The sequence below is a fragment of the Prionailurus bengalensis genome, chromosome B4 (genome assembly GCF_016509475.1).
Source record: "Prionailurus bengalensis isolate Pbe53 chromosome B4, Fcat_Pben_1.1_paternal_pri, whole genome shotgun sequence".
In the NCBI taxonomy this organism is placed as follows: Eukaryota; Metazoa; Chordata; class Mammalia; order Carnivora; family Felidae; genus Prionailurus; species Prionailurus bengalensis.
In genome coordinates this window covers 71625566-71647898 of record NC_057358.1, presented here as the reverse complement: position 1 = coordinate 71647898, position 22333 = coordinate 71625566, and the positions used below count along the sequence as shown (strand labels likewise).

The window sequence follows — 22333 nt, the reverse complement described above, 5'->3', positions numbered from 1 at the left end:
ATAGCATTCCATTGTATGCATGTGCCAAAATGTATTGAATCACTCTCTCATCACTATATATTTAGATCATTTTCTTTGCTCTATCAGCACAATACTGAAATAGTACAGAGAAACCTAGACTTCTAAATGCTTCCTGTTGTTGATGAATGCACTAAAACTACCAGAAGGACAAACTTCTTACCCTGACTTTTTACAACATTGGAGCCTGCCTCTGAGCAGCAGTGGGATGAATTCCCGGGTAACATGTGTACCATGGAAAACTGCAAGTAGCTTGTAGCAGCTGTGTTCATATAGATACTGTTTTTCTTTTGAGTTCATTCATATCATTTCTCCTATCACTACATAAATTTTTAAAGTGTGTGTGTGTGTGTGTGTGTGTGTGTGTGTGTGTGTAAGTAAATGAGTAAGTAAGTAATGATGGGATGGAAACTGGATACAAAAAGATAGATAAAATACCTGGAACTTAGTAGTCAAACAACCATTGGTTACTCTTCCTCTCCTACTCCCTTATATAAGATAATCATAAAAATGTGGACTAATGGATTAGTTTTAAAACTGTACCCAAGCATGGAATTAGGCTCAGCCCATAAGGTCAGACACTCAGGACCAGAAACGCTTTGATCTAGCATTTGGTGTTGCTTTCGTGATAACACTGGATTGTACAGCTGATCGGAATGATCATTGGAAGGCATTTAAATTCACTTTTTGTTAAAGTGAACAAAAAATATAATTAGTCAGGAACAAGTTTGATTAAGTGACCTCATTGACAGGACCAAACAGTTGCCATCAGTCTGTGTGGCTTTGGTTGTAGAGTACCATAAAAAAGAATAAACCTATCTTTAAAAAACCCATAGTCTGTTTCATTTAATTGTAATTGGAAGAAGTTAATTGGTTTTTTCTCAATTGCTTTCTTTTTGGTATTCCCCCCCCTTCAATTATCTACATGGGAGAGATGTGATGTTTTGTCACCGGCTCAGAAACCTGCGTCAAGCCAATGGGTGGTTCAGCAGACATGGAAACACTTGTTATAATAAAATGGTCTGAAAGTAGATAGTCTGTCAGATATCTGACACTCAAAGCCAATAGAAGCCATCCATCAGTATATTTCGTGGTTAGGGCCCACTCAGAGCCCTGTCCAAGGACTTCTTGTTCAGATATATGGAAACTGTAGTATTCCATTTCTTTGATTATTGGCGTCAGTGAGCTTATTTGCCTCAAAGCAGTATTTCTTGTGATATAAGTTTGTCAGTTCTCAAATAAATACAGAATATCTATTTTGACTGTCATCTCACCATTCCTGGCATGCCATTCAAAGCTCATTTTCCTGAATAGCCAGTAAGTGAGCTCATCAAAATGCATAAAGCCTTTTTGTTTAGCACTGTATTAATAATTAGAACACATGAAGTAAATTATTACACAAAGACACTGTAGTCATCTTATTTCCTGTTGTATAGTTTGAGAAAAATCAGCTTCTTTCTTCTCCTTCTAGAAATAATCTTGCGGTAGATCAAGGAGACAATCTAATCCTTGCTATTAGAAAGTGGCTCAGGGAAGAATAGGAATTAAGACTTTCCTGTTTTTACCTGATTAAGAGCAGTCTGCTTATTACTGTAGAACTAGCAGATGCTTCACATTCATATTATCTTGGGAGCCTAACTATAATGTCATCTAATATAGGAAAAAAGAAATCCTATTTTAAAAGTAGGTACTTGATTACAGTGTAACAAATGAATAAATGTTTTAAGTAATTTGCTACTATTTGCAGAAATAAATCTGGAAGTCTCTGCTCAGTCATGTTTTACTCCAGTGGCCTACTTTTCATTGATCACAGTTTCTGAGTAAGGTCATGTCTCTTTCCTGAATTCATATATTTCTTCATCTGTACTATTCCTTTAGGCCTCATGATTTCCACCTTGTATCTGAGTTGTTTATGCTAATGCTATATCTTTTTTTATTAGACTAAGAGCTCTTGAGTATATCCCCATAGTATCTAGCATCTATGTTTTAGATGATAGATATTTGATATGTGCTTATTGAATAAGTGAATAAGCTCAAGTATTTCAAGCCTCATATCCTACACCTTAGCTACCTTGTTAAAGGGATAGAAGCTGCAAAGATGTGTTTCAATAAAGAAGTTTTCAGAATTCCTTTTTGTTCAATCCTTTTTCCAACTTGTTACTCATACATCAGAAGGAGTTTCAATTCTATGTTAAACCAGAAGTATTTAGTCTTAAATGTGCCTCAAGAAGCAATTAGCAGTTCTCCTTAGCATTGTTGACAGCCCTTTCTTCTCCCTTGATGTGCTTTTTGTGCTTTTCCCTGTGGTTTCTGTTAGACTTGTGATCTTTCCACCTCACTGCTAACACTTCCTCCTATAGTTCTTTGTCTACCCACTTCATTTCCCCCCATTGACAGCTCTTCATTCTTTCCTGTCTCTCTGTAATCTCAACTTTAGTAGTTTTATCCAGCCACTTATGATTTTTGTGGCATTTCGTGCTGTCAATTCTGGTTATGCTCTCCTCATGTCTCTGGCCCTGGTACCTTTCTCCAGAGCTCCTCTCTCCTTTTTCTCTCCATCTAAGCATAACTACTAGCAGAATTGCTATCCTAGTATACTCAACATTTTTAAAATGAAGCCTGAATGTTCTTAATGTGTTTTTTAATGTATGTGAAAGAAAGTAGACACATGTTTAAAAGATATGAAACAGCACAGAAGAACTTAGAATGAAAGACAATAGCTCCTGGACTCACTTTCTAGACAATTTGCTTAGAAAGAGTTCCTTATTTGAACTATAAAACCAGAAAATGACCTAAAGACTATGTTCTCTTGTTTCCCAAAGATGGTACATGACTAGTACCATACCTGATATAAAGGAGAGAAGTTGATGTCTGGCTTACACCAATTCCTTAGGGCGTTAGAGCTTAATTCTCTTATGAAACTACACCTGAGACAAGGTGCTAGGAGGGAACACTTTTAATTCTTTTAGTATGTCTATACCATGTTTTGTTTAATTAGTCAACTTTAGATGTTACCAACAAACTAATTGCTATGATAGATGAAAATTTGCCTCCCTTATACTACTACTCTTCCATATGCCAGGATTTCATCTATCTTCAGGATAGACTGTAGGAGGGGGGAAAAAAGGAATCAGGGATATTCATTAGGCTGTTGTATTAACTCAAGTGAGAAATAATGGTAACATGGACTGGACTGGTAAGCTTGAAAATGGTTGGAAGTGATGATTTGATTCGGGATATATTTTGCAGACACTACCAACAGGACTTGTGGATAGATTTGATAAGAGGAGTGACAGAAAGAGAGAAATTAAGAATAAAGTTTTTTGCCTGAGTAATGGGGTGGTTTTGCCATTTGATGAGGTGGGGAAGACTTCAGAAGGAACAGTTTGGTATCCAAGTGGAAATATTGAGTGAAAAATTGAATAATTGGGTGAGAAAATGAACAGGTTTGGAAGAGAAGAGAGCAGTCTGGGTGAAAATGTAAATGAGATGATGTATTTTCCTAGGGCTGCTATAAAAAAAATACCACAAACGTGGTGGCTTAGAATAACAGGAATTTGTTATCTTATAGTTCTGGAGGCTCTAAGTTCAAAATCAGCGTGGTATCAGTACCATGATCCATCTGAAGACTGTAAGAATCCTTCCTTACCTCTTCCAGGTTCTGGTAGCCCCAGAGATAGCTTGTGACTATATAACTTCAATTTCTGCCTCCATCTTTATGTTGACTTTTTGTATGTGTGTTTCTCTGTATCTTCTCTTCTGAAAAAGACACCGGTCATTGGATTTAGGGCCCACTCTGAATCCAAGATGATTTTATATCAGGATCCTTACCTAATTATATCCACAATGACTATTTCCAAATAAGGTCGCATTTTGAGTTCCAAGTGGACATGAATTTTGGGGGAACATTATTCAACCCGCCCAGGTAGTTTTCAGTATATTGATGGTATCTGGGTATTTAAAGCCCTGGTACTGGATAAAACCACTATGAAGCTAGTATATAAAAAAGAAAAGATCACAGAATAGATCCCCGGGTAACTCAAACTTTTAGAGATTGAGAAGATAAGATCTGCAAGGAAGACCAAGATGTAGAAGTCAATAAGGTAGAAAGATAACTATATACTTGCAAAATGAGCAAAGTATTTTAAGGAGAGAGGAATAAACTCCTGGTAGTTTCTGTCTTGATTTAGTCCTTTATAAAGTATTTTTTAAATACTGCATGGACATAATTTTCTAAGGAATTATATGTCTTAAAATATCTTATTCTGCTTTCATAGATATTTGACAGTTATGTTGAGTATAGACTTACAGGGTCAAAATAGTTGCTTCACTGTGTTATAGCATGCAGTGCTGCATGTGAGAAAAATGATGCCAGCCTAGTTTCTGTCCCTTTACATGTAACCTATTATTCTCCCTGGAAGATATTAAGATTGGTATTTTAGGGGCGCCTGGGTAGCTCAGTCAGTTAAGCATCCGACTTCGGCTCAGGTCATGATCTCACGGTTTGTGAGTTCGAGCCCCGCGTCGGGCTCTGTGCTGACGGCTTGGAGCCTGGAGCCTGCTTCCGATTCTGTGTCTCCCTCTCTCTCTCCCCCTCCCCTGCTCACACTCTGTCTCTCTCTCTCTCCTTCAAAAATAAATAAACATTTAAAAAATATTGGTATTTTATACTTATTGTGAAATATTAACAGTGTATATTTAGATGTGAGTCTTTGTTTTGTTCACTTGTGAGGCAGTGTTGTGTATGGAGTGAGGGTTTGATCTCTGTATCTAGAGTACCTGAGTTCAAATCCCAGTTTTGTGCTTCAGTAGTCTTGGGGAAAATTACTTTACTTCTCTTAAAAATTACTAGCCTACATTTATTCCTCTTTCATAATGGGGAACAATTTGTATTTCCTACCTTATCGGACTACTGTAAGCGCTAAATGAATATATATAGGTAAGTTGCAAAGAACAGTGGCTGCAACATAATAAGCCATCGATAAGTATTGGCTGTTATGTCATTATTCATTATTTGGAGACCTTCATTTGGGCCCTTTAAATCTGAAGACTCTGTAGTGCACAGTTCTTCAATTATTGTTCTTTTTAAAGATATTATTCTTCCATTGATTTTTCTGTTTTCTTGGTATGAACTTTGTGTTTAATCAGAAGCTGGACCTTTTAGTTTGGTGCTCTTTGTTTTTAGTGGGTTTTTTAATCATGTTTTTCATCTATTTTCTATGTTATACTTTTCAAGAGACTACTTTTACTTGATCTTTTAAGTCTTCTATTACATTTAAAAAATTTTCAGCTATCATATTTTTAACTTCCAAGAACTCTTCCTGTTCTTTGAACGTTCCTTTTTTGAGAGCATTGTGTCTTTTTCTTATGGATGAAATATCTTCTCAAATCTATTTGAAGATATTAATAAGGAACATTTTAAGTTCTGTTCTGTAAATTATTTCAGTTTCCTTCAGTGTCAGTTTTTCTGATGGTATATCTTGGTAATTCTAATAAATGTTATATACTTTTCTTAAGTACATGTTGTCCTTTGATTTCACATTAATGTTTAAGAGTAAATAAATAGAAACACTGGTTTTGAGCTTTAATATGAAGGTTAAGTTTGTTGACTGGCAGACTTAGAATAGGTGAACAAAACGAGAGTTTTTACAATTTGAGATCTCTAAACACTGAAATGAAGGGACTTTGTTCCAAAGGAAGACAGCCTATATTAGCTGCCCAGTTTGTTCCAGATATCTTATCTATTTTCTTTATAGGAGAACCATCCAACCTGGCTTTGGGGATAATTGCTTTTTTTCAGCAGTTTTCTCAAAGTGGGAGGATGTGGATGGTTTGATTATTCATCAGTAAACTTTTAATTAAACCAGTTACTTTCAGCACCATATCTCATATTAGCTTTACGCGGTATTTCATGTCTCTTTGGTAATCTTTAGTGGAGATTACTACCCTCATCACCTGTAGCACTCCATTATTACACATATACTCTAGGCTGTGGATTCCTTTGCTCTGACTCTATCACTTCACCTATATTTTATTTTCCAAGAAGAGACAAAAACTTACTGAATTTTCTTTTCTGATGGTGGTGTTTTGCCTTTTGTCTTTGTTTATACTTTGCTCTTTTAACAAATGTTTATAACTAGGAAGAAGAAAAAATCTAAAAATGTTTTCAATGTTCCATCTTTGATTAGAAGTCTTGATGTGCTCTTTTTGCTGTGTGCATGTGTGTGTGCATGTGTGTGTGTGTGTTTGTGTGTGTGTGTGTGTGTGTGTGTGTGTAATGAACACACTATTTAATTTTATCCTCACCAATTCTACTCCATTTAATACTGTAGTCAATACTACAATACTATAGCCAATTTTTGACATAAATATTTGAAGTAGGATGAGAAAATGTCATCTTACCATCTTGTTATTGCATCTTAGTGAATCTTTCAAGCTAGCACCCTGCCTGCATTTCCCTCTGACCTAGCAAGACTCAAAGGTGGCATGATGAGCTTGCCACTTAGTTACTTGATATTATAAATGAACCATTCATTCATTCAGCAAATGCTTATAAATCTCTAACCATGTCCAGTTCTTTGCTAGGTGTTTGAGATATGTTAGGAAGAAAAAAAGGAAGGAAGGAAGAGGAATACAGGGATGGTTGCTGTTCATATGGCACTTACTCAAAATGACAATTTATACGAATTCTTTTCTTTTAATTTTATTTTTTATTTTTTAAAATTTACATCCAAATTAGTTAGCATATAGTGCAACAATGATTTCAGGAGTAGGTTCCTTAATGCCCCTTACCCATTTAGCCCATCCCTCCTCCCACAAACCCTCCCATAACCCTCAGTTTGTTCTCCATATTTATGAGTCTCTTCTGTTTTGTCCTCCTCCCTGTTTTTATATTAGTTTTGTTTCCCTTCCCTTATGTTCATCTGTTTTGTCTCTTAAAGTCCTCATATGAGTGAAGTCATATGATTTTTGTCTTTCTCTGACTGACTAATTTCACTTAGCATAATACCCTCCAGTTCCATCCACATAGTTGCAAATGGCAAGATTTCATTCTTTTTGATTGCCGAGTAATACTCCATTGTATGTATATGCCACATCTTCTTTTTTTTTTTTTTTTTGCATTATTTTTATTTTTATTTTTATTTTTTTCTGAAATTTATTGACAAATTGGTTTCCATACAACACCCAGTGCTCATCCCAAAAGGTGCCCTCCTCAATACCCATCACCCACCCTCTCCTCCCTCCCACCCCCCATCAACCCTCAGTTTGTTCTCAGTTTTTAACAGTCTCTTATGCTTTGGCTCTCTCCCATTCTAACCTCTTTTTTTTTTTTTTCCTTCCCCTCCCCCATGGGTTCCTGTTAAGTTTCTCAGGATCCACATAAGAGTGAGACCATATGGTATCTGTCTTTCTCTGTATGTATGCCACATCTTCTTTATCCATTCATCCATCAATGGATATTTGGGCTCTTTCCATACTCTGGCTATTGTTGATAGTGCTGCTATAAACATGGGGGTGCATGTGTCCCTTCGAAACAGCACACCTGTATCCCGTGGATAAATGCCTAGTAGTGCAATTTCTGGATCGTTGGGTAGTTCTATTTTTAGTTTTTTGAGGAACCTCCATACTGTTTTCCAGAGTGGCTGCACCAGCTTGCATTCCCACCAACAATGCAAAAGAGATCCTCTTTCTCCACATCCTCACCAACATCTGTTGTTGCCTGAGTTGTTCATGTTAGCCATTCTGACAGGTGTAAGGTGGTATCTCATTGTGGTTTTGATTTGTATTTCCCTGATGATGAGTGATGTTGTCATCATCCTCAATGGGGAAAAACTGACAGCTTTCCCCCTAAGGTCAGGAACAAAACAGGGATGTCCACTCTCGTCCCTGTTATTCAACATAGTATTGGAAGTCTTAGCCTCTGCGATCACACAACACAAAGAAATAAAAGGCATCCAAATCAGCCAGGAGGAGGTCAAACTTTCACTCTTTGCAGATGACTTGATACACTATATGGAAAACCCAAAAGATTCTACCAAAAAACTGCTAGAATTGATTCATGAATTCAGCGAAGTTGCAGGATATAAAATCAATGCACAGAAATCAGTTGCATTCCTATACACCAACAATGAAGCAACAGAAAGAGAAATCAAGGAATCGATCCCATTTACAACTGCACAAAAAAACCATAAAATATCTAGGAATAAGTCTAACCAAAGAGGTGAAAAATCTATACACTGAAAACTATAGAAAGCTTATGAAAGAAATTGAAGAAGACACAAAAAAATGGAAAAAGACTCCATGTTCCTGGATAGGAAGAACAAATATTGTTAAAATGTCGATACTACCCAAAGCAATCTACATATTCAATGCAATCCCTATCAAAGTAATACCAGCATTCTTCACAAAGCTAGAACAAACAATCCTAAAATTTGTATGGAACCAAAAGAGACCCCGAATAGCCAAAGCAATCTTGAAAAAGAAAACCAAAGCAGGAGACATCACAATCCGAGGCTTCAAGCTATACTACAAAGCTGTAATCATCAAGACAGTATGGTACTGGCACAAGAACAGACACTCAGATCAGTGGAACAGAAGAGAGAACCCAGAAATGGACCCACAAACGTATGGCCAACTAATCTTTGGCAAAGCAGGAAAGAATATCCAAGGGAATAAAGACAGTCTCTTCAGCAAGTGGTGCTGGGAAAATTGGACAGTGACATGCAGAAGAATGAACCTGGACCACTTTCTTACACCATACACAAAACTAAACTCAAAATGGATGAAAGACCTAAATGTAAAACAGGAAGCCATCAGAATTCTCAAGGAGAAAGCAGGCAGAAACCTCTTTGATCTTGGCAGCAGCAACTTCTTACTCACCACGTCTCCAGAGGCAACGGAAACAAAAGCAAAAATGAATTACTGGGACCTCATCAAAATAAAAAGCTTCTGCACAGCAAAGGAAACAATCAGCAAAACTAAAAGGCAACAGACAGAATGGGAGAAGATATTTGCAAACAACATATCAGATAAAGGATTGGTATCCAAAATCTATAAAGAACTTATCAAACTCAACACCAAAAAAACAAATAACCCAGTGAAAAAATGGGCAAAAGACATGAATAGACACTTCTCCAAAGAAGACATCCAGAAGGCCAACCGACACATGAGAAAATACACAAATTATTATTTTCAAGTATTGTTGATACAGAAGAACTTTTGGGGGTAAAGGAAGTGTTTTATATCTTATAATTATGGTAGTGGTAATGTGTAACAACTCATGAAATTGTTGGTAATGCTTTTGTATACAAATTTTACCTCAGCAAATTTGGTTTTTAAGTCTGAAGATAATGTATAACACAGTAACTATAGTTGATAACACTATAAAACTATAATTGAAATTTGCTAAAGGAATAGAACTTAAATGTTTACACCAAAAAAAAAGATATATGAGGTAATGGTAGTGTTAATTAAGTCAATGGGAGAAATCCTTTCATAATATATGTATATATACATATACATATATATGCATATATATATGTATACATAGCCATCATGTTGTACACTTTAAATATCTTATAATTTTGTTTGTCCATTATACCTTGGTAAAATTGGTGGAAATAGTTGTTTTTTTAAAAAAGAAGGTAAAAATGTATATTTAGGAATAAATCCTGGCAAAATTGCATAAGACATCCTTTCAGAAAACTACAAAGACTATAAAAACTAATAAAAAGTATTAGAGAAAGAGGAAATATATCATGTGTCTGGATTGCAATATGCAATAATGTAAAGATTTCATATCTATAGAATCAATGTAGACTTTCCTCTCCCCCATTTATTGTTTTGGTTTGGTTTTGGGTGAGAAATTCACAAAGTGATAGACAAAAAGCTCAAAGAATGAAGATAGTTTTTAAAAGTGGGGGGAAAAGAGAGGGCTTTCTCTAGAATTGAAGTTACTCTAATTAAGTCAGTGTAATATTTGCAAGTTTAGACACCCCACCCACCCCCCAAAAAAACCTCATGACAGTTGCTATTAAGGCAAAACACAAGGAACACAAGGGAGAAAGTACAAAAAACAATGAGCACTAGGAGATCAAACATAGCCTTTGGAGTCAAGGAAGGCTTTCCCAAAGGAAATTAACTTTTTTTAAGTTTATTTATTTATTTTTTGAGAAAGAGAGAATGTGCATGAGTAGGGGAGGGCAGAGAGAGAGGAGACAGAGGAGCCTCTGTGGAGCAGCCTCCTTGTTTGACAACAACCTGGCACGGGGCTCAATCTCACAACCACAAGATCATGATCTGAGCCAAAATCAAGTGTGGGATTTTAACCAACTGAGCCACCCAGGAAATTAATCTTAATATGAGACAGAGACAGGTGAGAAATAGTTAACTAACTGGGTAAGAGAATGAGAAAAAGAGAGGAGCATTCTAGGCAATAGGGACAGAATAGGCAAAGACTGTGAAAGGAAAACAGAAATGATAAAGTAATAAGACCCAGGAACCACAAGAAAAATCAAGATGTCTTGATTTTTTTCCAAGCATTCAAGTGATATAAGTGAACATGCTTTGTAAACTGTGGAGAGTTATTTCAGAGGTGGAGGGGGAATTCATACATACTAAATGCCTATGTGAGCCAGGGACCACTCCTATGAGGCCTTGCATAGTTAACAGTAGTATACAGGAAACTATTAACAGAGAGAGTATTATTTCTAGTTCAAAACCAGAAGACTCAGAGAGGTTTGGCAAAATATTCGAAGTTGCAATAGCTAAAAGCCTAAGAGTGGAATTCACTCCCATTATTAGCATATACACTGAGTTATCTCAACACGGACGTGGTTTCTGCACGTGTTGGTCTTGAGAGTCAGCCTCATGTGGGAAAGAGCACTGGACTCTGTAGTTCAAAGAGTTCGGGTCTGTGGTGTCAACTTGGGCCATGTATTTGTTCCCACTGCTTCTTTGTGATATAGGGATGAGAATATCTTACATGTTTGTATGGAGGACTAAACAATATAAAGATATTGTTATGTATTTTATATTTGCATTTTTATGTTTTTTTTAAATATTTATTTATTTTTGGGAGAGAGACAGAGCATGAGCAGGGGAGAGGCAGAGAGAGAGGGAGACACAGAATCTGAAGCAGGCTCCAGGCTCTGAGCTATCAGCACAGAGCCCGACACGGGGCTTGAACCCACGAACTGTGAGATCATGACCTGAGCCGAAGTCAGACGCTCAACCGACTGAGCCACCCAGGCGCTCTATATTATGTTTTTTAAAGAGCAGTCATTAACTTCCTAATTATGAACTATAAAGTAATGAAAATTATTTTCACTAAATCTGCAATGTTATCAGCCAGCTTATGAAGACATTTTTATGATTTTCAAAGTTTACTTACATATGTTGTCCTATTTTATTTTCAAAAAGAAAATAGTATAAAAATAATTCTTATTAAGTTTTTGGACAACATTTTATATCCAAATCTAGTGTAGTTATTAAAAGTAATACAATGCTCAAATGAGTTTGCATTCCTTGAAAACTCACATCTAAATATTTAAAAATAGACTTCCCAGAAGCTCAACAAAAGACAGGGAAATGACCTTGTGATTCAAAAAATGCTGCAAATAATCTAGAAAACAAATAATCCACATGTGGCTAATCAAGAGTTGATTAATTGTTTTCAGAATGTTTAATTGCCTGTTGTTTATCAATATAATTTAACTACCAGTGCGTACGACAGTGATATAAATAGTACAAGTACTATTTTTATGAGAAATGATATCAGGTTTTTATTAATGATAAAGAGTATGAAAGATAGTACTCTCATTATTTGACTTTGGCATTAAAAACAGTGTGCTAATTTTTAAAAAGAACTGGATTTTCTCTTCTTTTGTATAAAGTAACAACTAATCAGTTTTCTCTTAGCATAAAAAGGATCTTAAACTAATGATTAGGGTCTATTTTAGGTATGGGTGATTCTAGACATTTGCACATTTTTACTCTTAGTTATGTTGTATGATAGAAATAACTTTTACTGTGTATGAGAAAGAAGTTATCACTCAAGTGTCTCATTTTATAATGTATCATTTTATAACTATATTTAATTTTACATGGAAATAATTTCATTGTCTAGAGTGACCCTTTATTTTTTTAATGTTTATTTATTTTTGAAAGAGAGAGAGACAGAATGTGAGCAGGGGAGGGGCAGAAAGAGAGGGAGACACAGAATCCAAAGCAGGCTCCAGGCTCTGAGCTGTCCGCGCAGAGCCCGTCCCTGGGCTTGAATTCACGTACTGCGAGATCATGACCCGAGCCTAAGTTGGACTCAATGGACTGAGCCACTCAGGTACCCCTAAAGTGACCCTTTAAATGCTGATGGCAAAAGCCATTTTCAGTTGAAACCAGTGGTCTGTGTCACATTGTAGAAGACATCCATTCTTGTGTCATCATATCTGGTGGAGACAAGGAAAACAAGACACTGATGTGTGTGAGGTTTTTTTTCCACATATTTTTATTCCTTGTTTTTCTGCTTGTTGGTTTGTTTTTAATGATTGCTTCAAAACATATGTGCTTTCTAGAAAGTCTATCCTCAACAGTGCCTTCCACTTTTATTATCTAAGTCGATTTTGATCTCTGGAGTATGACTACTATTCGTGACTGTTGTTAGATGGCTAAATATTATTTGGAGTTTGGAATCTCTGTACTCTGGGAAAGCATTTTAATATCATCACTAGCTGACTGTTCTAAATGTTGCTACTGAGAAAGTTTTAATTGTCTCTAGGGAACTGAGAACTAGTTCTTTCTAAGATAGAATATGTAATGAAATCATAGTTTTTCATAAAATGTATTTTTAGTTTTCTATATAATGTACCTACAGAGTACAGAATTAAGGTCCTTATAATCAAGACCAAATCACATCAGCTTATATGTCCTGTACTAATCTTTTCGAATACTTTCATTCATTTTAGAAAGTAATTTGTTCCAGCTTGGTAGTTCTTATGTGGAATGAAATAATACAGCATTTTCCTTTCCTAGATCTACTGTTCTCTGTATATCTAACTCAATTGGATAATGTGCAGTGTTAGTGACCAAAAGAAAATAGCCAAGAAATGAATTCTTTGAAAGTTTTTTTTTATTGTTTTCTGGTATTACACAATAGGGAAAGCACAATATGTGCATGTTTGAAAATGCACACAATATGTATGTGATTTTTATAACTCATAGTAATATTCAAATTCATGTACAGATAAAATATACATCTTAAATTGTGGATCAGATTACAACTCTTCACTTACTGCATGTTTACATACACACATCAAATAGCTCACAGATAAGGCTGTTTGTTTTAGCTGTGGCTTTAATTAGAGCCACGAGCCAAACACACATACCTTCTGGTGGAAAGTGAATACTTTGGTGATTCAAGCATACTTTCCTTTTCTACTGACTTTCACCAAAGTAGAAACATTTGCATGCACAAATCAAAATTAGCAGGAACATGAAAGTATAAAATGAAGTAATAAATATTATCTGGCTAGTTTTTCTTCACTATCCTAAATCAGAGCGAGTATATAATTTGAGGCATCATGACATATGCATCTTATATATTTTATAAATTGAGTTATATTTTAAATGAATTAAGGCATTTCACTGCCTGAGGAGTTACTCAGAAAATTCTTCTGAAATGTGAATAATCGCTTCATACTATATTTTGGTGTTTTCTAAACTTCAGTCATTTGTGTAACAGCTTCATAATTTTTGTTATGTTCATAGAATGTTTATGTTAATGTTTACTGAATACTGTTTCTGTAATCTTTCTCAATTTTTAAATTTGAGTCTAATGTCACTACTGTACTATTTTAGTATCACTTTCTATAAGTGGAAATAATTCAGAAATATAAATGTGTAGTCATTAAAATATATTATCACCTAAATAACATGCCACTGGTGACATGTTAGTAGATTGAGCAGCATGTTGGGAGACACTGTCCTGTATGATTGTCATTTCAGATTTTTAGACATTTAACTCTCTTAAAACACAATTTAGGTGTATATTAAACTCAGGGCAGAAATTACTTCTGGTTTGTCCATCCTTGTTTTACCAGTATTTAGTACTTGGCACAAAACAGGCATTTAATAAATATGGAATGGCAAATTAATGAGTGGTCATGTCTTTGCATATTAATTCTCTAAAATACTGCTTGGTAGTAAGAATTAAATAATAAAACTCAAGCAGTAAATGAAAATACATTTTGCCCAGCATATGTTTGTATCCCCAGTCTTGAGAACAGTAGGTAATAAATGCGTAGCATTCCTATTAAACTTCAGTGAGCATGTTTCGAGCTCACGGAAGGGTACTGCAATGTGAGAAAGAGAAGCGGGCATGAGGCAGTAAGGAGCAGCTCTAATGATTGGGAAGAGTGAGGAGAGAAAGTAAGGGAGAAGTAAAACTTGAAATACATATCTTTGTCAGGAGATCTGAGCTAACCCTGCAACCTTGTTCAGCAACAAAATAACTAAATTCAAGGCTAACTGTACCTGTGAAAATTGTTTCAGTAGAGAAGGCTCTGCTCCATTAATAGTTACTTGCAAATCACCAATACTAATGACCAGATTCTTCTAAAATAGCAGAGATACTCTGTAATATCCCCTCATGGCCTTTCTTCCAATACACTCACTTCTAAAGCTGAAATCCCAACCTGGTTTCTTTTGTCCATGCACTTAAGAAATGACATAATCAATTTTCTGCATCATTTGGGTTAGAAGAAAAGACTGTACAAAGCTGAAATGAGCATAGCATTTTAGCCCCATTGATAATCAGAGATTCATCAGTTAGGGAGGCTCCTGAAATACAAATAGGCTGTTTCACAAAACCTAAGAGGCCTAAGTAAATGGAAGCAGTCCACATCAGCTATCTGTCAGGAAGTCAGTGGTTAGCTTATTTGACCACTAACAATTATTTTGACAGTAGGAATTACTGGCAGTCGGAACTAACTCTTCGGAAGAGGAACTATGGAGGCAAAACCATTTTTAGTTCAGAAATAATGTTGAAGTTTTACAGTGATATAAAACATATATATTTTTTGCCTATTACCTAATCTGAAAGAACGGTTTGCACCTTGTTTTAGGGAAGGGACTCTGGGCTTATTTCTCTTTAAAAAAAAATCTTATTTATTCATTTATTCAAAAAAAATTGTCTCTTTCAAAATTGAACATAGACAAAGAGAAATTTAACAAGAAAATGAAAGGAATATATACTTCCAAGAATTTGGAGTTAAATGAGACTGAAGTAGGAAGGAAGTAGATTCTGTTGAGCTGAAGTGGACTGATTTGAGGGAAAAGACTCTAAAAAGCAGCAGGTCTTCCCATCAACACGAAGGACACCATCATGCCTGGTCACTACAGCAGGGACTATAATGCAGGCGTGGGAAGTGTAAAAGCAAGGGCTGTCCTACCTTGGCAAGTGGAATCTCCAGGGATGGCATAGGGCTATCAAGATGGAAGTTGGAAATCAGGAGACTATAGATGCTGAAGAGGATGTGGAGAAACGGGAACCCTCTTGCACTGTTGGTGGGAATGCAAATTGGTGCAGCTGCTCTGGAAAGCAGTGTGGAGGTTCCTCAGAAAATTAAAAATAGACCTACCCTATGACCCAGCAATAGCACTGCTAGGAATTTATCCAAGGGGATACAGGAGTGCTGATGCATAGGGGCACTTGTACCCCAATGTTTATAGCAGCACTCTCAACAATAGCCAAATTATGGAAAGAGCCTAAATGTCCATCAACTGATGAATGGATAAAGAAATTGTGGTTTATATACACAATGGAATACTACGTGGCAATGAGAAAGAATGAAATATGGCCTTTTGTAGCAACATGGATGGAACTGGAGAGTGTGATGCTAAGAGAAATAAGTCATACAGAGAAAGACAGAGACCATATGGTTTCACTCTTATGTGGATCCTGAGAAACTTAACAGAAACCCATGGGGGAGGGGAAGGAAAAAAAAAAAGAGGTTAGAGTGGGAGAGAGCCAAAGCATAAGAGACTGTTAAAAACTGAGAACAAACTGAGGGTTGATGGGGGGTGGGAGGGAGGGGAGGGTGGGTGATGGATATTGAGGAGGGCACCTTTTGAGATGAGCACTGGGTGTTGTATGGAAACCAATTTGACAATAAATTTCATATATTGAAAAAAAAAAGATGGAAGTTGGGTTCATATGTTCATCATCACACTACAGCTGTGATAATGCTGTGCTATCTAATCATTTACCAGGGTCTGAGTCAATCAAAGTACCCAGAAAACCAGGAGTTTTATGAAAAGAAGGGGGCACTCTGTAAGACAGCTCCTCTATGAGCAAAGGAAGAGACTTGGATTGGCATTGGATGTTCTCATCATTCAACAGTCTGAACAAGGAGAATAAAGGGCTCACACTATTTGGGAGTAGTAATCAGCCTCTGGAGGAAAATATATAAGACTCAAGATACATAGATCTCTTTGTTTTTAGACACTTTTGCCAATCTCAGCCTGTGTCTGTTTAGATGAAGGAACACACACATGAAAGTCAGGCAAACATGAAAATTTAGGTGACCTTGTTTAAATCCCATGATTTCCTTTTGCCTTGTTTTTTCTTCCCCATATGTTCAATATGCTATCTACCTGGCAAGATTTTTTTTTTTGAGGGTTGACTGGGATAACATGTGAAACCCATTAAAAAGTAGCATAAATGGTATATATACTTGGAAATATGGAGCATGTTGCTGTGTGAGTGCCATTGCTATATGTTGGAGATGAATGAGATTTTAGTCAGGTGTGGGTAGGTTGTGCCTATAGTAATAAAGATCCTAAAATCTCAGCAAAAAGGTTGTTTTTCTGTTCATATTCTATGTCCATCCCAAGAAGAAGAGGAGGAATGTGCCCCACATCATCCTCACTTAGGAACTCAGGCTGATCTTTAGAGCCCCTGGAAATTGCCAGACATTGTGATGGGGAAGGGGACATGTGTGTCTTGAATGTTCTGCCTAGAAGTGACACATGCCACTTCCTAATTGGCTTCCTGCATTCACATGGCAATCCTAGCTTGTGTCCAGAAGAAGAGCTAGAATTCTATGGTGAGCAGCACTAAAGACTGTCATACATGGTTTCTTGTCATTGTTTGCAGTGGAGGCCTTCCACAACAGAGAAGCCATCTAGATATTTCTCCTATGACTAATACCACTACATTCTTTCTATGTAGCCTTCAACAACCAAGTAGACTTTTTTGAGTTTATGTTTTCCCAGTTTTAAGGAGTTGCTGGCACTAAAAAATTTAGTAGCTGTCTAGCAGAATATTTTAGTTTGGGGCAGAGAAAAGCAGCAATTGTATAACATCCCATTTTTGTTTTCTTTGCCAAACAGATATTGATGAGTGCTCTGATGGCTTTGTTCAGTGTGACAGTCGTGCTAACTGCATTAACCTGCCTGGATGGTACCACTGTGAGTGCAGAGATGGCTACCATGACAATGGGATGTTTTCACCAAGTGGAGAATCTTGCGAAGGTCAGTACAAGGAGAATCGGAGTTTATAAGAACACCTTTTGAACTTGAGGAATATACAGTAAGATGTAAATAGTAGACATTGATCTAATGTTGAAGTTATTGGTGTGCCTGGGTGGCTCAGTCAGTTAAGCATCTGACTTTGTCTCAGGTCATGATCTCACAGTTGGTGAGTTTGGGCCCCACGTCAGGCTCTGTGCTGTCAGCTCAGAGCCTAGAGCCTGCTTCAGATTCTGTGTCTCACTCCTTCCCCACTCTCACTCACTCTCTCTCTCTCTCTCTCTCTCTCTCTCTCCCTCTCCCTCCCTCAAAAAGTAATAAAAATTTAAAAAATTCATGTTGAAGTTATTGGTGGCTTTTGCTGTGTGTTTATACAACAATTGGAAACATGTTAAAATCTAACCTTCACTTACTAATTATGATAATTAACTGATTTTTAGATATGTTAAATTTGTGACACTAAGCCAGTTCTCTATGGATACTTGTGACTGTTGAAGGGCGTTTTTAGGATGAATAAAATAGTATCAGATGAAAATTTTAAATGGCAGCATGCATAAATCTGACCCAAAAAGAGCTAGAAAAAAATAGATGAGGAAAGCAAGATAAAAGGAAAATAGAGGTAGAGGTAATATGATAATGCTGTGGATATGATAATGCCAAGGATAATATTCACAATACACACTACTCTGGACTATTCCTAACATACCACTTGGCTGGCAAAGTAAGAGATATTTACTGAATGTTGAATGTTAGACTTAGAAGTTATGACCCCTGCTTCAAAGAAGATTTCAATCTAATAGGAGTGAAAAATTCAATCAGATTATATTCAGTTATTTACCATTAATTTTGAACTATTTTCAGTGAATTAACAACTCTGTTCCTCTATACTCTCTATTGAAGGCCATGATTTTTCAAAAGCAGGCAGAATATACAAAGCCCAGTGAGCAATTGCCAGGGAAACCACCCACACCAGAAGGATTGGCCATCAGAAGTTTGGCACAGGAATGGAAAACACAGCAAACCACAAGAAGTTATTATTTTCTCCATTTGTATTTACACCTTCGTAGAGTAACAGCCTACGAGAATAATGTGACTAAAGTGACACAGTCAGTGAAAGCCTTGGAGAATCTAACTTAACGGTACTTGACACTTAAATGATAAGATGTCTTTTATTCTTGGACCTCAAAGGGTTTTCACACAGAGAAAAGTGAAGCTGACTTGGATGACAGATGTTTTCAGTGTGCTTTGCACTTTGCTGGCAGCTCCAGAGCTCTGGACCTTCAGCAGAGGGGTCTCTGGATTTTTTGCATAGGAGTGGGGATGCTGTTGCCTTGCCAGGGGCTAAAACCTGGCATTTGCAAATAACCACCTAACTGTGGGCTGAGGGCTTTGCCTTGTACTTATGATTGTCCCAGAGTGAACAGTTCCAACCCTGTAGAGAATTCCAGGAGGCAGATCAAGCAGTGTGATTTTGTACTTCCCCGATAAACTGCTTTGCCTGTATTCTGCAGTTTATCATGGGGAAGTCTACTGTTTTTGTTTAAAAACTCTACCTTTTTGTTAAGATTGTCTTTTGCTTTAAGTTACGCACATATAGAATGAATATAAGCCGATTATAAATCGTTCAAATCATACACAAGTACTTAGATTAAAGCTGAAAATGCATCTTAATTTCATCTCTCCCCTTCCCCCATTCTTTCCACTTCTCTAGGGGTAACCTGTGTTTACTTTTGCCTGGTATCCTCACACACCCTTTTCTGTGCATCAGAATGTGAACAGCAAAAACACATACCTCTGCCCACTATCTCACTTTACATTTGCAACGGCGCTCCCTCACTATCTTTTAAATTTTTGACTGCAAATCTCAAGAGGGCTGTATTAGTTATCTATTGATGCATAACAAATTACACCCAAAACGTAGCAGCTGAAAACAACCAAAATTATGTCACAGTTTGTATGGGTGAGGAATCTGTACGCAGCTTACCTAGATGCCTCTGGTTCATGGTTTCTCATGAGGTTGCATGAGTTGTTGGTCAGGGATGTGTTTCACCTTGCAGAATTGTCTGGGGTGAGAATGGGGGGAGCCACACCCTGTTTCCAAGATCGCTCATGTGGTTCTTGGCTGGCCTGGTTTCCTTAACACATGAACCACTCTACGGGGCTGCCTCAAGACATGGGAGATGGCTTCCCCTTGAATAAGCAAGTGCCCATGATCTTTCTATAACTCAGTCTCAGATGTGTCATTTCATTGCTTCTGTTTGTTAGAAGTGAGTCAGTAGGTGTAGCCAGCCCACGTTCAAGGGGAGAAGATGCAAGAGCGTGAATATTAAATGGTAAGAATCACAGGGGACTGTCCTATAGGCTACCTGCTACAAAGGCCATCAGCTTTGCCAAAGATTCCTATTTTATTTCCTTGGTTACTTTCCCCTGCAGCTCTCTAATACCACCATTTCACACCTTCTGTCATCTCAAATCTCAGGTACCACTACCTTTCTCATAATTCTCTGTTGATGGTCCTGCTTCTTTTTTAACCAAGAAAGCAGAACTTCATTTCTGCACCAGGAGTTACACTAGACAACTCGTATTTATATCTTTATTTGCTGCTTTCCCTCCCTCCCTCCTGTTTCACTAAGTTAAGTTTCATTTCTCCCTCCGTAGTACCTTACCTATCATCCCTTCTCACCTGCTTGAGGTTTTCGCCTTTGTACTCCCCACTTTCTCTTCCATATGATAAATACTCTTTTTCTCTCCCATCATTCTCATCAGCACACAAACAGCCTGGAGGAGCAGCCATCTTTTACAAATGAAATAAAAACAAACAAAAAGTAACTTCCCCGATATCACCTGATCCTCCAAACATTTCCCGCATTTTTCTGCTCCCTTTTAGAGGAAAATTCTGGAAGAATCTTTTATATTTCTTGTCTCCATTCTCTTGCTTCCAACAATACTTTAATCCCACTACCCCCACTGAATGCTTTCCTTTCAGGATATTGACCTTTTCCACATTGCCAAATCTGCTGCTCAGTTAACGTCTCTTTGCTCAACAGCTCAAGCATTTGAACCAGTTGATCATTTCTTCCTCTCAAAACAATTTTCTTCACTTGGCTTTGAGGACACCACTCTTTCCTGTCTTTCTCTAATTTTTAATATTTTATTTATTTTTGCAAGAGAGAATGAAAGCAGGGGAGGGGCAGAGAGAGGGGGGGACAAAGGATCCAAAGTGGGCTCCATGCTGCTCACAGCAGAAAGCCCGATGTGGGTCTCCAACTCACGAAACTGAGATCATGACCTGAGCTGAAGTCAGATGCTCAACTGACTGAGCCACCCAGGTGCCCCTCCTGTCTTTCTCTTACCCTATGGGTCTCTCCTTTACCTCTCCAGAAGACTACATGTTCCAGTATCACGGGGCACTTGGCAATCTTCTCTATCCATTCTGAAACTGAATCAACCACATTAGTTGCAGATTCATATATATCGTTACCTACTCAGTATCTAACTTGGATTTCTTAAGGACGACTCAGGATTACTGACTAAAATACAACTCTTTTATTTACTCTCTAATTCTTACAGGCCCCTAAACCACAGACCCAGACCAACATCTTGGAGTCATTGTTTCTTTCTTTTCTTTATACTTCATATCCAACATATCAACAAGTTTCATAATTTCCATTTTCAAAATATGTTCCTGATCTGACCGCTTCTCACATTGTCTACTGTTACCATGTTGGTCTAAGCCATCATTATCTTTTGTCTGGATTACTATAGCTTTCTCCAAACTGGTCTCCCTACTTCCACCCTGGACTCCCCTAGAGTCTTTTTTCTATAGCACCCAGAATGATTTCTTAAAGTCAGAAGTGGGAGCATGCTCCAATTCTGTTCCAATGCCTGGAGCCTTTCCATCTCTCTTCAGAGTAAAATCCAAACCCCAACAGTGGCTTACAAGGGTCTACATGTTATGGGTACTTGGCTTTCTTGCTGTGTCACAAATGTACCAAACGGATTCCCTTCTCGTGTGCTGTTCTTTTTTTCTTTTTTGGAAGGTCCTTCTCCAGATCTTTGCATGCTTCTTTCATATAAGTCAGATTTCCTCCAAAATGGCTTCTCCTGGACCCCCAACTTAAAATAGCATCCTTCTCTAATGCTCTTCACTTAATTTGCTTCCCTTTTCTTCACAGAAATTATGTTCTTCTGAAATAATTGTGTATATTGTTTACTTATTATCTTCCATAGACTGTAAGATATATATATATATATGTATATATATATATATATATATATATATACATATATATATAATTTATTGTCAAATTGGCTAACATACAGTGTGTAAAGTGTGTTCTTGGTTTTTGGGGTAGATTCCCATGGTTCATTGCTTACATACAACACCCAGTGCTCATCCCAACAAGTGCCCTCCTCAATGCCCATCACCCATTTTCCCCTCTCCGCCACCCCCTCAATCCATCTCAGTTTGTTCTCTGTATTTAGGAGTCTCTTGTGGTTTGCCTCCCTCCCTCTCTGTTTGCAACTATTTTTCATCCATCCCTTTCCCCATGGACTGTAAGCCTTAAGGGTCACGGATTTTGTTTGCTTGTCAGCCACCAGTGCCTAGAACAATGCTGGTCACATGGTTGATAATATACTGATTTATCTAATGTAAAAGGTTGAGATGGATAAAATGAGTGAGATATGCAGGTAATATTTAATCAGAAGTATGTTAGGAACATAACCTGTGCTAGAAGTAGATACATAGTAGGATATGTAATAGATATGTCACCTGATAGAACTAAAT

General features: G+C 37.2%; 1 protein-coding gene across 4 annotated transcripts in view; it reads left to right on the top strand.

Moving 5' to 3' along the window:
• The window catches only part of NELL2 (neural EGFL like 2), a 338935-nt gene that overhangs the window by 298145 nt on the left and 18457 nt on the right, over positions 1–22333 (top strand). For all 4 annotated transcript variants that reach the window (XM_043563469.1, XM_043563471.1, XM_043563468.1 and 1 more), the window contains one exon: positions 17407–17547. In XM_043563469.1, the coding sequence (XP_043419404.1) occupies positions 17407–17547 (141 nt within the window). The remainder of the gene's footprint in view (positions 1–17406; positions 17548–22333) is intronic.